General features: G+C 41.9%; 1 protein-coding gene across 3 annotated transcripts in view; it reads left to right on the plus strand.

The window, feature by feature from the left end:
* Window positions 1-4,669, plus strand: part of STEAP3 (STEAP3 metalloreductase) — a 42,939-nt gene extending 38,270 nt beyond the window's left edge. For 2 of the 3 annotated variants that reach the window (XM_022590627.2, XM_022590628.2), the window contains exon 5: window positions 1,978-4,669. In XM_022590627.2, coding sequence (XP_022446335.1) covers window positions 1,978-2,259 — 282 coding nt within the window. In that variant the 3' untranslated portion in view covers window positions 2,260-4,669. The remainder of the gene's footprint in view (window positions 1-1,977) is intronic. The other variant, XR_016394187.1, reaches the window with a different exon arrangement.
* Window positions 4,670-13,414: the final 8,745 nt, after the last annotated feature.

The following is a 13,414-nucleotide window of genomic DNA, read 5'->3' on the forward strand; positions in this document are numbered from 1 at the left end:
CACTTACTGAGGTTCACCACCCTGGTGTTTATACTGGAGAAGGTGTAAGCAACAAAGCACCCCCCATGCTAGGGAGGAGTGAGAATGAGACATGGTAGCAGAATCAGACCCACTTAGAGCCGTGTCTGGGGGGAGTGCAAACAAGACAGTGTCCCTCAGCCAAGCCCCTGGATTGATGCTGACAAGCTGGGCTGGAAGGAAATCCAGGAGGCCTGATTACAGTTTCTCTATGGAAAGCTCAAAACCAACCCGTAAAGAGCACCCTGAGGTATCGTCATGCTGCCACGTTTCAATTAAACCCTTGCAGTGTCTCGTTGGAGAAAATGCAGATGTGTTCATCGCTTGATGGGTCACTGCTATCTTCATTCCTTGTGTAATAAACACAGGTCTCTCCCGCCCGGAATCTCTTGGTGCCCTGTGCCCCTCCTCTCGACCCTCCACGAAGTCCTAACCCTGGCTGCCCTCTGCTCTGCACCGCTGCCTGCCAGGTCTGGGGGCTGGAGAATGCTGCATCTATACAGCACTTTCCCTACAATTCTGACTTTACTTTTGTAATCACTTCCTTCTCACTGAGGCTAATTAAGCAACTTGCCGAGGGTCACAGTGTCAGTTGAGACTAGCGCCAACAGTAGAATCCGGAAGGCATCATTTGTAGTTTGCAAGAAACCCTACGTGCAAAAGATTCCCAGAGGCTAGAGTTACAGATCATCACTTCCTGGCTATTTTCACATCACACTTCCCATAGAAAGTCATGATTGTATAGCACATGGGGTGACAAGGAGCTGCTCATGGCTGGAAGTGACCCACAAAAGCCCACACCTGGCTCAAGGGGCAAGATGCTCTGCCGCACGACGGCTTGGACCATTTCCATTTGGATCTGTGATGGTCTTGATCTCCCCAGCATCACTAATCTCCTTCCGGACAGGAGAGTAATCCTGGCGGGGTTTGTACCTGGGGTGTTCATAGCTCAGAGCATGGGCAGGAGGTGAGGGACCAGCACCCACAGAAAGCATCTTTGTGATGCTGTGGGCTTGATATACAGTGTCAGGACAACTAGCCTGCAAGCCCTTGTGAGTCATCTTCACTATTGGTGCCAAATCCATGTGCCAAGTAAATTTTTCCTTTGTGCTTATCTTTAAGCCAACTTAAGATCTACTCACTTTTTACCTGGCCGTATCTTGTGCCAAATATTATCTGTGAAATTATGATTTTGATATGCTAGCAGACACATTACTCTGTACACATGAAAAGATACACAAAACTAGTAACATGTTTTTAAACTTCTTTAAATTTAATTACATCTTAAGTCCTCTGGCAGCCACCAGAGTTATGAATAATACAGTTTGGGGAAAAGCATTGGGTTTTTTTGTTTCTGTTTTTTAATAAATTTATTTATTTATTTATTTTTGGCTGCGTTGGGTCTCTGTTGCTTCTGGGTCTTTGTTGCTGCGTGCGGGCTTTCTCTAGTTGCGGCGAGCGGGGGCTACTCTTCGTTGAGGTGCACGGGCTTCTCATTGTGGTGGCTTCTCTTGTTGCGGAGCACGGGCTCTAGACACGCGGGCTCAGTAGTTGTGGTACGAGGGCTTAGTAGTTGTGGCACACAGGCTCAGTTGCTCCGTGGCATGTGGGATCCTCCCGGACCAGGGCTCGAACCCGTGTTCTCTGCATTGGCAGGCGGATTCTGCACCACCAGGGAAGTCCCCAAGCATTGTTATTTTATAGAATCCTTATGAATCAATGAATCCTTATATACTTTGACGTATGAGCATTGTTCTCTTGGGGAAACTGAGGCTCAGAGAGTTTAGACAGTAATAAGATCACCCAGAGAGTGAGTGATGGGGCTGGGATTTGAACACAGAGCCCTACTAAAGCTGCCCTCCTTCCTTCCCCTCTGCCAAATAAGCAGACGAGCCATTGGTAGGATCGCTGTGTCCGTCCTCACCCTGACCCTCATTCTAGCCTTCTTTTCTCCGGCAGTCCACTCTGGGCTTTGTGGGCCTGGTGCTGAGCACCCTGCACACGCTCACCTACGGCTGGACCCGCGCCTTTGAGGAGAGTCGCTACAAGTTCTACCTGCCCCCCACCTTCACACTAACCCTGCTGGTGCCCTGTGTTGTCATCCTGGCCAAAGGCCTGTTTCTCCTGCCCTGCTTCAGCCGCAGACTCTCCAAGATCCGGAGGGGCTGGGAGAAGGATGGCGCCGTCAAGTTCACACTGCCAGTGGGCTGCGCCCTGGCCCAGAAGACAAGCCATGTGTGAGGTGCCTGCACCCAGCTCCGGAAGCCAGACACAGGCAGGACAGTGCCCAGAGTCTCTCAGGACTTCTCGCCTTGATCATGCAGGACAACAGAATTACACACGGATTGGTGGGTTGAGGTCTGAATTCCTGGGACGTGTGTGGTAATATTCAGAATGACACACCTGTGTGTGATATGTATGTCCATATGTATTTCATATATATAACAGGATTTGCAATTATACTTACTTAGCTAAAAAGTTGAGTCCCTGAGATTTCAACCTGTAGATTTAAAAGCAAGTGTCAGATGTTAGGAGAACAGCAGCTCATACTACTGTGACATTTACAGAGAGATGCACAGACTTTTTGCACAGAAAAGGCAGTGAGAGGCTTGCACTTTGGTGGCTTCCATCCAGTTGTGCACCTCCCCGCCTGCCCCTTTTTGCTACTTTCCCAAGACTTTTGCAGAACTGGGGCTCCAAGGTGGCAGGACAGACAGGAGCTCTGCCTGGAGCCCAATTTGGGTGCACAGGGCTGACGAGTCACCAGTGAGCAGGGGGTGCAGCTCCTTCTTTGGCTGCAGCAGGAGGCCAGGCGGGATTGAGGGCACTGGGGGTGAGCCTGTGTCTGTCCTGGGTGCCGCCTGAAGGTCCATCCTTTGCCAAGGTTGGGGGATCGGAAGGGGGAGGGATTGGATCTGAGTGTGCTCCCCCTAATTCTCCCGGAGCTGGGAGATCTTCTTCTGAAAGTCAGAAGTCACCACGGCAGCTGCAAATTGATCCTCCTGTGGGAGTGTTGAAGTCACCTCCTTGCCAGAACCACTAATGAACCCTGTCTTGAGAACAAGTGTAATTTCTTTCCTTCCTTTAAGTTGGTGATGCCCATTCTTTAAACCGCTGTGCCTTCTCACCTTGTAAATCATTAGTTTGAATGTCTCCCAGGAAGGCCTAGAGCAGACCCTTTAAAAGTTGGTTCAGGGGGAGGGGAAAACAAGACCCAGAGCGCTGAGCATGACAGCCCCGCCCTTCTTGGGACCCCATCCAGAGGGCTGAAGGATGGATTGTCCTCACTGAACTGGTTCTGTGGAACCAGTAGAAATACCTTCTGCTGCTACTGGGCAGAGAGCCTGCCTTCCAAGCACCCTGAAAACCACACTGGCTCCAAGTTCCTCCTAGTGCAGGCTTATGTTTCAAAATAGCTGGAAGGGTCTTTTCCTCCAAAGCCACAAATTTGAAACACTGCTGCTCCAAAGCACAAGAGGCTGCAGGACGTGTATCCTTGAATCACATGCCATCCCTCACTGATTCATACTGAAACTGTTTTTATTTCCCCTGTAGAGAGAATCAGCTGTTCTCGGCTGAGCCCCCAGCCCATGGCAGAATCAGGATGATGTGTCATCTTTGAACACAGAGGGGCGCGGCCCTGATGGAGGACATCAGTGAGACGTACCCAGGATGGGGGTGTTGGTCACGCTTATATTCTTAGGTCTCCGGGGCCAGAGGGCATCTTAGGATGGAATAGAGTCAGCTGGCAAAAGCTGACCCAAGAGCGCCACAGGAGAGGATGCTCCTGCCTCCCCACAGAGACTGCACTAGCTCATGGCTGTGAAGCACATTAGGGTCCTTTAGCGAAAAGGGAAAAGAGCCAAGTGCAAGCATATCTCATTGGGCCAGTGACTGATGGAGGTGAGGCAGTGCAGGCAAAGCTGCCTGCTTCCTGCAGATGTGTTCCATCTGCAGCTCAAAGGCTGAGCGGCACAAGCTTGCCTCCCAGGTGGGCCCTGATGGAGTGGCAGCCTTGGCCTCAGAGGCTTGCTGGAAGGGAGGCGGGCAAAGCAGACATGTCAGCATTTGCTTGACAAAATGGGGGCCCATCAATTTCCTGCTGATAGGAAGCAGGGAGAACATGGGCAGCTGGGATCCACCAAGGATTATCAACCCTGGTCAGTATTGGCTGCCCTTTTTCTCTGGCCCTCCCCAGGCCCAGGATGTTTCCTTATACCAAAGATGCTGACACAGAGCCAAGTTTAATGTGCTCCCTTCCCTTCCCCGCTCACCCCCTGCCGCAGGTGCTCCTCAGGAGGGGACAGGTGCAGCAGAGGACCTGGCCACCCCCAAACTGGACAGTCAGCTCATGAGAGGCAGGGTGGGCTGTGTGCTTGGCCTTGACCTGGTGTCTGCTGCTGTCCCCTACCTCATCAGGCAGCTGGCAACAGCACCCCCATGAGAGCAAGTCACTCCCTTACAGCCTGGGAAATTCTATGTGCCTCTGGGTACAAAAGTGCCTGAACCAAAGTGCTCTGGAAACCCTAAATGCCATGGTCTGAGGTTGAACGTTTAAAATCTATGCTATTGGAACTGTTTGTGTATTTTGTTTTTACCTTGTAGAGCTTGTCGGAGAAGCAGCAAAAATAAACACCTAACTTCCCGTGAATTTCAGGCTTTTATTTCTGTTGCACTGATCACCTGCCCATTCATTCATTTGTTGGCCTGGTGAGCCTTCTGATTGGAGTTTGCTCTGAGTCAGGTAGCGTGCAAAGTGAGCACAGAATGATCTGGGCTAGAGCTCACCTCTGAGGAAGGGACATGCAGACCTGCAGAGACAAGGCCAGTAAGGATATGGACGAGATCCAGGTGACAAAGTGCCAGGATATGTGAAAGGAGTACCAGGAAGGCTTCCTGGAGGGAGCAGTAGTGTCTGTGCTGTGATCTGAAGGCTGTGGCTTTAATGTAGGTTAGAGCAGCAGTGCCTCTCGAACTATCATGGGCACAGGAGTTGCATAAGGATCTTGTTCAAACACAGGTTTGGATTCATGGGTCAGGGATGAGGCCCAGAGACTGTGCATCTCTAATAAGTTCCCAGGTTACACACATGGTATTGATCCTCAGACAGAGTAACAAGGGCTTAGACAGCTTCCTTTGTCTCTGCTGTGCTATAGTCTATGGCCCACAGACCAGTGCATCTCTGCCCCATTAAGCTTCCTCTGGACTCTGGTTCCCTGGCTGCCCTGGTGAGATATGCCTCTGTATACTGCTGATGCTGCTGCAAGCCCCTTGTTCTCTTAAAGGCAGAGGGAGAAAACACTCCACCAGAGCCACAGCCTTGCACTCTGTGTGCTCCATGTAGGATGCCTCCAGGTAGACCCACACATCAGCCCTGGGTCCATCAGGAAAACAGGAACTCTTCACAGAACACCCACCTGTCATGCAGTCAGTTGCTTTTCTACTGAAGCAACCAGAAATGTCGTACTGTACTGGGAAATAAGAAGGAAACCTACATTCAGAAAGCAGTCTAGTGACTAAAAACCATTTCTTGGGAACAATAACCAAAAGATGGCTTTGCCATTTTGAGCCCATGAAAAAGAGTTTTCCAAAATAAGAAACATGGCCAGAAAAACACTTCACAACAAATAATTTTCAAAAAGAAAAAAACAAATCTTGTGCTTGAAGGTTTGTTTTTCTACTCTGCATCCTCCCACGCATAATGCTGGGAGAGTTAAGTTTAAAAAGAAATGATAAAATCAATGAAAAAGTATCCATTATTTTGGTAGTTCACATAAGAACTAAAGAGCAACCAAAATAACTCATATTAGTTAAAGAGAAGAATTATCATTCAGCTACTTGAAAAGCTGAATCTGTTTCAAAAGCGATGAAGGGGGACCCTTGGAAGTACAGAAGCCCACTTGCCCTGGATCTCTTTAGAAAGAGGAAGTTGGCATCACTAGAGCAGAAACTCTCAATCCCACCAGACTAGCACCAACTTTTTCTAACAAATATGTTGAAAATTCCTTTCTACTAACCTAAGACGAAATTCAGAAATAATATAACCTACTTATGTGTGTAGTTTTTTTAATCAATATAAGGTCTTGATTCAAATATAAAGTATAAATAAATCCAAAATCTAATTTACACTAACATGCATATAATACTAATAATGAGTAGTAATTATTATAAGTAATAATCTTACAATAAATAAGTTGGTATTGAGAGAAATACAACGATATTCAACTAAACACTGTTGACCCTCTTTATAAATGACATTTTAAAATAAAGGCTAAAGAAGTGTAAGACAGTGTGTGTGCGCTCACGTGAGTGTGTGAAACAGTGTTGAATCCTATGGAGAAGTCAAGTAGGGTGAAGACCAGTAAATGTCCACAGAATTTGAAATATGGAAACTTTAGGGTAAGAGTTTCAATGGAATGTTGGGGATAAAATCAAGATTGGGAATGAGTGAGAAGTAAGGAAATGGAGGCTAGTTCTAGATACTCTTTTGAGATTTGGCTGTGAAGTGGGGGAAGAGAGGATTGTAGATATAGGGGGTTAGAAGGAGAGCTGATTATTTTTTTTCCCATGGTTCTGACCTGAACCTGTTTTAAATGTTTCTGGAAAAGAACAAGATGACCTGGAGTGGTTGAAGATGAGAGAGAGAGAGAGAGAGAGAGAGAGAGATCAAAGTCCTAGAAGGTATGGGAAGAGATGAGGTCCAGAGAACAGGTGGCTTTAGCGAGGAGTACCAGCTTGTCTTTTAAAATTAGGAGAAAAGAATAGGGGCCAATGAGGGAAGGATTTACTCCTGGTGATGTAAGGTGTGGAAGCTCTCTTCTGATGATGTCTATACCCTTTGTAGAAAAGTAGTCAATGCCATCTGTTGAGAGTGACAGGGAAGGAAGTTGTTTTGGCCCTGAGGGTTGAAGAGGGAGGAGAAGTTTAAAAGTAATTGTTGGAGAAAGTGAAAGAGGACCTGACCAGAGAAACATGGTAAGATTAACCTAAAAAAAACACCTTGTTTAGAACAGTTTTTGTCTAAGATGAAACATACTAATTGTGTTTCTTGGAGAGTGTGCAAAGTAGAATTTTTGTTCAGTTAAATTCTATTTTCCCCCACCAATTTCTGTAATAGTTCCAGACAGTTTATCTTAGTTCACTTTGATCTCCAATAGTTACTCAAAATGCTTTGGCTTCATTTTTGCTTTCTCTGTTCAGAAATGAACAGTCGTAAATGGAACCTTTGATGTACCTGGCAACCAAAAGCTTCCACTGCTAATTCTCCCATAAAGTGAATAATCAACCCCTTGTTTATTGAGTGTTGATTTTATTTATTGGATCAGAAACCTAGCTTATTTCTATAATATCCATCATATGCAGAGCCTACTCTTGAAAATCTAATTTTACCCAACAGTTGAAACTTTTCCCCAACTAAAGAATTTATTAGGGCTTAACTTCCTGAAGAGTCTATCTGTTATAAAGCAACTAGTTCCTGGACAAAAAAACAAAACAAAACATACTTTTTAATACACTGCTGAACTCTCAGGAGGTAAGAGAAATCACCAGGCAGAAAATAAATGGGAATACACATGCACATGCAAATAAATGAACAAAACAATGCTCTCCGTGGCTCCTGGCAGAAGCAAATTTAAGTCCTTTCTGGAGAAAAGCAAACTCAGTTCAGATTAACCAAATAGGAACTCAGTATCTAAGATCCACAAACCACAGGGGAGAATCAGCAGAAACACAGCTCCAAGGAAAAGAATTATCAAAATAGAATAATGATATACTAAATATCTAAGGAATTAAAAAGTAGAGTCATGAAAATAAGTAAGCAATGAGACACTGTGAAAGGACCAGGCATGATGAAAAATAGAACCTTCAGAAATGAAAAACTGTTGGAAACAAACCTAATTTGAGAGATTTAACAACAGACTAAAGAAAATTAATGAATTCTAAAACGGAGCTGAAGAAATTACCCAGATTGCAAAAAAGAGACAGATGGATTAAAAAATATAAAAGGTTTAAAAGACAGAGGTTAAAATAAAAAGATTAACATGAAAATAACTGGAGCTCCAGAAAGAAAGAATGGAGGAGAGGCAAATTTTAAAAAATAAAGACTAAGGATTTTCCAAAGGTAATAAAGACTGAAATCCAAAAAACCAGAAAAAACAATGCATACCACCAAGCAGGAAAGCAAACTTTAAAAACAAAACCACACTTAGACACACTAAGAAGCCCTTAAAAGCAGCCAGAGAAGAATGACAGATTATTTAAAATTGTGAAATTATAACAGACTTCTTAACAAATTAATGGAAATCAGAAAATAGCAATCTAATATCTTGAAAGTACAGAGAGGGAATAATTGTCAACTTAAAATTGTAAATCTAGAAAAACTGATTTTCAAGAAAGAAGGAAAAATACAAAACTTTAGAGAGTTTACCAATAGTTCTTACCTAAAGAACTTCTAAAAAGTACACTTCATGTAGAAGGAAAATGATCCTAAAGGGGGAATCTGAAAAGCAAGAAGGTATGGTGAGTAAAGACATGGTGACTGTGAAGGTAAATATAAATAAGCCTTATCTATTTAAATTATAATAATGTTTATTTATGTAGTTTTTTTTTTAAGGGCACACTAAAAGACAGATAACAATGATGTGTAAGTTGATTGAGTAAAGGATTGAGTTAAAATGTTCTGAGACCCTTGTATTTGGGAGCAGGGGGAAATTATGGACTAATTTAGATTTTGTTCAATAAGCCTGGAAAAATGTCAGGGGAAATCACTAAAAAGCTAAAAATATAACATCCAAAACCTTAAGAGGGGAAAAATGAAATAAGAAAGCAAACAAACAATTCTTGAAAATGAAGAAAAGAGAAAAATAGCATAGAAAAGGCAGGACATGTTGAAATCAAAAAGTAGGTGTTAGAAACAAATCCACATATATATCAATAATCACAATAAATATAAATGAATTAAACCCTTGAATTAAAAGATAGAGATGACTAGATTGGATTTTCAATATAGTTATATGCTATTTATTTTTATCTTTAGGTAAAGATAAAGGTATAATAAAAGATGTTAGACAAAAGCAAACTAAATGAAAGTTGAGGTAGCTAGGTTATAATCATATAAAGTATACTTTATGACAAAGGACATTATTAGGGATAGAAAGAGTCACTATGGAATGATAAAAGGAAGAATTAAATATTTTATAATTGTATGCATTTAATAATATAGCTTCAAAATCATAAAGAAGAAAAACACTGTGGACAAATCCATCATCATACAAAAAATTATGTGTGTACGTGTGTGTACAACACAACAAGCTTCATATAAAAAATAGGGAACTTATATTCCCCTCAAGAAAACAAATTGAAAACATATTAAACCTTAGCAAATCTCAATAAATTTCAAAGAATAAATATCATATAGACTACATTCTCTAAACATTGTGCAAAAAAGTTAGAAATCAAGAATAAAGGCTATATTTTAAATACCCACACATTTTGAAATTACATTTCTAAATAAATCATTAATCAAAGAGGAAATTATAATGGAAATTTTTCAAAAATTTAAAACTAAATGGTAATTAAATATCTCCATACCAAAAATTTGAGGATGCAGCAAAAAATATTACTTAGAAGGAAATCAATAATCTCAATAGGAAATAATGCACTAAGAATCCAACCCAGAAAAAGTAAAAAGAGAAATATACTACATATAAGAGCTGAAACTGGTGAAATAGAAAACAAAGATCATTAAAGAGGACTGACAAAGCCAAATGTTGATTTTTTGATAGAACTAATCAAACAGATAAATCTTTGATGAGGCTGGTCATGGAAAAAAAAAAAACAGAAAAGCCTCAAAGGAATAATTTTAAGTATAAAAAGACAAAACTATAGATGAAACAGAAATTTAAGAGATGATAAAAGAATACTACAGAGTTTATGTGATTAAATTGAACAACTTAGAATGGACAAAATATAACTTACCAAAAGAAGAAAGTCTGAATATTCCTAAAGTCATTAAAGAATTCATATCAGTAGTTTAAAATTTTCCCACCAAAAAACCCCCTCAAGAAACCCAAGGCCCAGATGATTTATCAGCAAAATTCTACTAAACTTTCAAGGAACAAATAATTCCATCTTATATAAACCCTCCCAAATATTATAAAAAGATAAACTACTCCCCAACTTATTCTAAGAGGGAATGAGTAATAATAAAAAGAGACAAGAATTATATAAGAAAGAAAAATTATAGGTCAGTCTCACTCCTAAACATAAATGCAAAACTCCTAAATGAAAATATTAGCAAACTTAACCTTGTGATATATAAAAAGGTCATACATCATGACTCAGTTTGACTTTTTCCAGGAATACAAGTATAGGTTAATATAAATTCTATAAATATCATTCACTGCATTAAAATTTTTATCATCTCAATAGATACAGAAAAAGATAAAATTCAATACCTATTCATGATTTAATTTTTAAATTTCTTAGCAAAATAGTAACAGAAGGGACCTTTCTTAACCTGATAAATGTAATCTATTAAAAACTTATAGCAAATATCATTCTTAATAGTGAAATGTTAGTAGCAGTTCACTTAAAATCAGAAGTAAGGATGTCCGCTATCACCACTCCTATTTAAGATTGTACCAGAGGTACTAGCCAGTGCAAAAGAAGAAAATAATAAAAGAAATAAATGGTATATAGAACATGAAAGGAAGACACAAAACTGTCATTATTTACCGATAATATAATTGCATATACTGGAAACCCAAAAGAATCTACAAATTATAATAAGAGAATTCAGCTATTCTTTAATAGCTAACTCTCTTTTAATGGGAAACTATGTCTAAATAACTAAAAGAAAGCATGAGAATTGTATCTCACCAAATAGTATCAATAAAGAGATAGAAAATGACCATACTGGACTTTGATCTTGGACTTTCCAGCCTCCAGAACTATGAGAAAATTAGTTTCTATTGTTTATGCCACCCAGTCTATGGTATTTGTTATGGAAGCCTGACCTTACTGAGATAACCATGGAGGCAAGAAGGCAGAAAGATGATATATTTAAATTGCTGGAAGATAAAGACAGTCAACCAAGAATCCTAAATCCAATAAAACTATCCTTGAAAAATGAAGGAGATCAACTTCCAGCATCAGTGTGAGGAGCTCCCACTCCCCAGTGAAACTGTGAAAATTATTTAAACAAGCATGTAAAGCCTCTGGAAATGGTCCTAAAGGCAAATAGCAAATGGAGAAGCATATGTTTAAGAAAACCTTCCCCCCAAAATTGGTAAGAAAGGCAAGAATGTGCAGTCCTTGAACGAAGACCACTCCCTCCCTCCCTCTCCCAGCTCAGTGAGGTAAAGACTCCAGACTCCTGCAGCCAAGGACACAGGGCTCCCTCTCCTCAAGCTCAGCTGAAGGAACTTCAGTGTTTCTCATCCTATCCCCAGCTGCCTATTGCTGAGGCTAATTCCAAGCAAGTGTCGTTGAGAGGTGGGAGCTCCCTTCTTCTGTTCAGCCCCCACTTATAGAATAGAGGTTGTACCTTGGTTGTGGCATGCTGAGAACACTGGGGCCCAACTGCCCTTGCCCCAAGTGATGAGGTGGGTGGCTTCATGCCAGAAGAGACAAGATAAAAGGACTTCAGGCTGCCGCCATCACATTCCAGTGATCGCTCAGCTCCTAGAGAAGGGGTATGATCAAAGAGAAGATTTTCAACATCCCCACCTGCAGCTCTAGAGCCCTGGCTCAGAGATTTTGCCTGGGTGGAGAAGCAGGCTATAAAATAGGTAGCTCTTAATCTCTTCCCAAAGGAACTGATTTTATTTTCAACAGAGCATGGAAAACTTCAAACCTAAGAGCACTGTCAAGAACAGTGAAGGTTTAGGTGAAATGCAATGAGGGAGAGATTCATGGATTTTTAAGAAAACACAACCTAGGGACCTCCTTGGTGGTCCAGTGGCTAAGAGTCTGTGCTCCCAATGCAGGGGGCCTGGGTTCGATCCCTGGTCAGGGAACTAGATCCCACATGCTGCAACTAAAAAGATCCCACATGCTGCAACTAAAGAGCTTTCATGCCACAACTAAATAAAAAGATCCTGCATACCACAACTAAAAAAAAAAAAAAAGATCCTGCACGCCACAACTAAGAGCTGGTACAGCCAAATAAATAAATAAATTTTTTTAAAAAATTAAAAGAAAACACAACCTAGACTGTAGGGTGGCTAGTTTATGAGAGAACTATGGAATAAGACTGCTGGGAGGAACCCTCTTGGAGTCAGAACAAGTATCAAACACAGACCTCAGAAACTATTCTTTCAAAGGAGCCATACTTTGATTGGATTAGTTTGTAGAACATTTATGCCCTGGGGCATTATTGGAAACAATAGATCAATAAGCTAGCAATGAGTGGGGTTTAACAACTGGGTGTGGTCAGAGAAAGAGAGAAGGAGAACCCTACCAATACCACTGTCATCCCAAGGTGACTGTGGGAATATCCAAATTGGGCCTCCTCAGCCTCTGTGCACCAGTGCCTAATTGAATCTTGGAGACAGAGTTTTGGGTGAAGTAGAAAAGAATAGCTTTATTGCTTTGCCAGGCAAAGGGGGACACAGCGGGCTCCTGCCCTCGAAGAAAACTGTGTGTCCCGACCTGGGAGGATTTGGTGAGAGTGTTATAGAAATAGTTCAAGGGTGGGGTTCCTGACAAGATTAGGGTGTGTGCAGGGCCTGCCCTCCTTTAATCTGGTCTCAGATACTCTCTTGATGAGCTTCTCTGGTTCCTTTAATCTGGCTTCAGGTGGTCTTCTCTGGAATGAAGAATGCTGACATCTTCCATTTGCTGGGGGTTTCAGTTCTATAAAGATATTGTTATGTGTATCTCTTGAGGACCCTGCCCCAAGGCTGCACTATTGTTTCTTGTCTGTTCCTCCCTTGTTTCTGCATCCCCTCCCTTCCCTGATTAGCAACTGTTTGAATCTGCCCTTTGGGACTCAGGGAAGGTCATGGAGGCTGGAGTCTGTTCCCTACAAACAAGGAATGGGGGACACAGAAAGGCTTCTGAGCCCAGGAGCCCTGTAGGGTCCTGCTTGGTTTCACTGCCTGAGGAGCAACGTCAGAGGCTTCACACTTTATGGGAGGGAGAAAATAAACGTCACTAAAATAATCCAGTCACTAAAAAACAAACAAAAATAACAAATCTTGGTGGGGGAAAGGGGGAGACCAGAACCCAGAGTTGCTACAGTATATTATCTAAAATGTCCAGTTTCCAACAAAAAATGATGAGGCATGCAAGAAACAGGAAAATGTAACCCATACACCATGGGAAAAAAAGCAACAAAAGCTGCCTCTGGAAACAACTGGATATCAGACTTTACAGAAAAGACCTCAAAATACCC

This window comes from Delphinapterus leucas, chromosome 8 (genome assembly GCF_059928025.1).
Source record: "Delphinapterus leucas isolate spDelLeu-1000000601 "Yukka" chromosome 8, BTC_Dleu_Yukka2, whole genome shotgun sequence".
Lineage (NCBI taxonomy): Eukaryota > Metazoa > Chordata > Mammalia > Artiodactyla > Monodontidae > Delphinapterus > Delphinapterus leucas.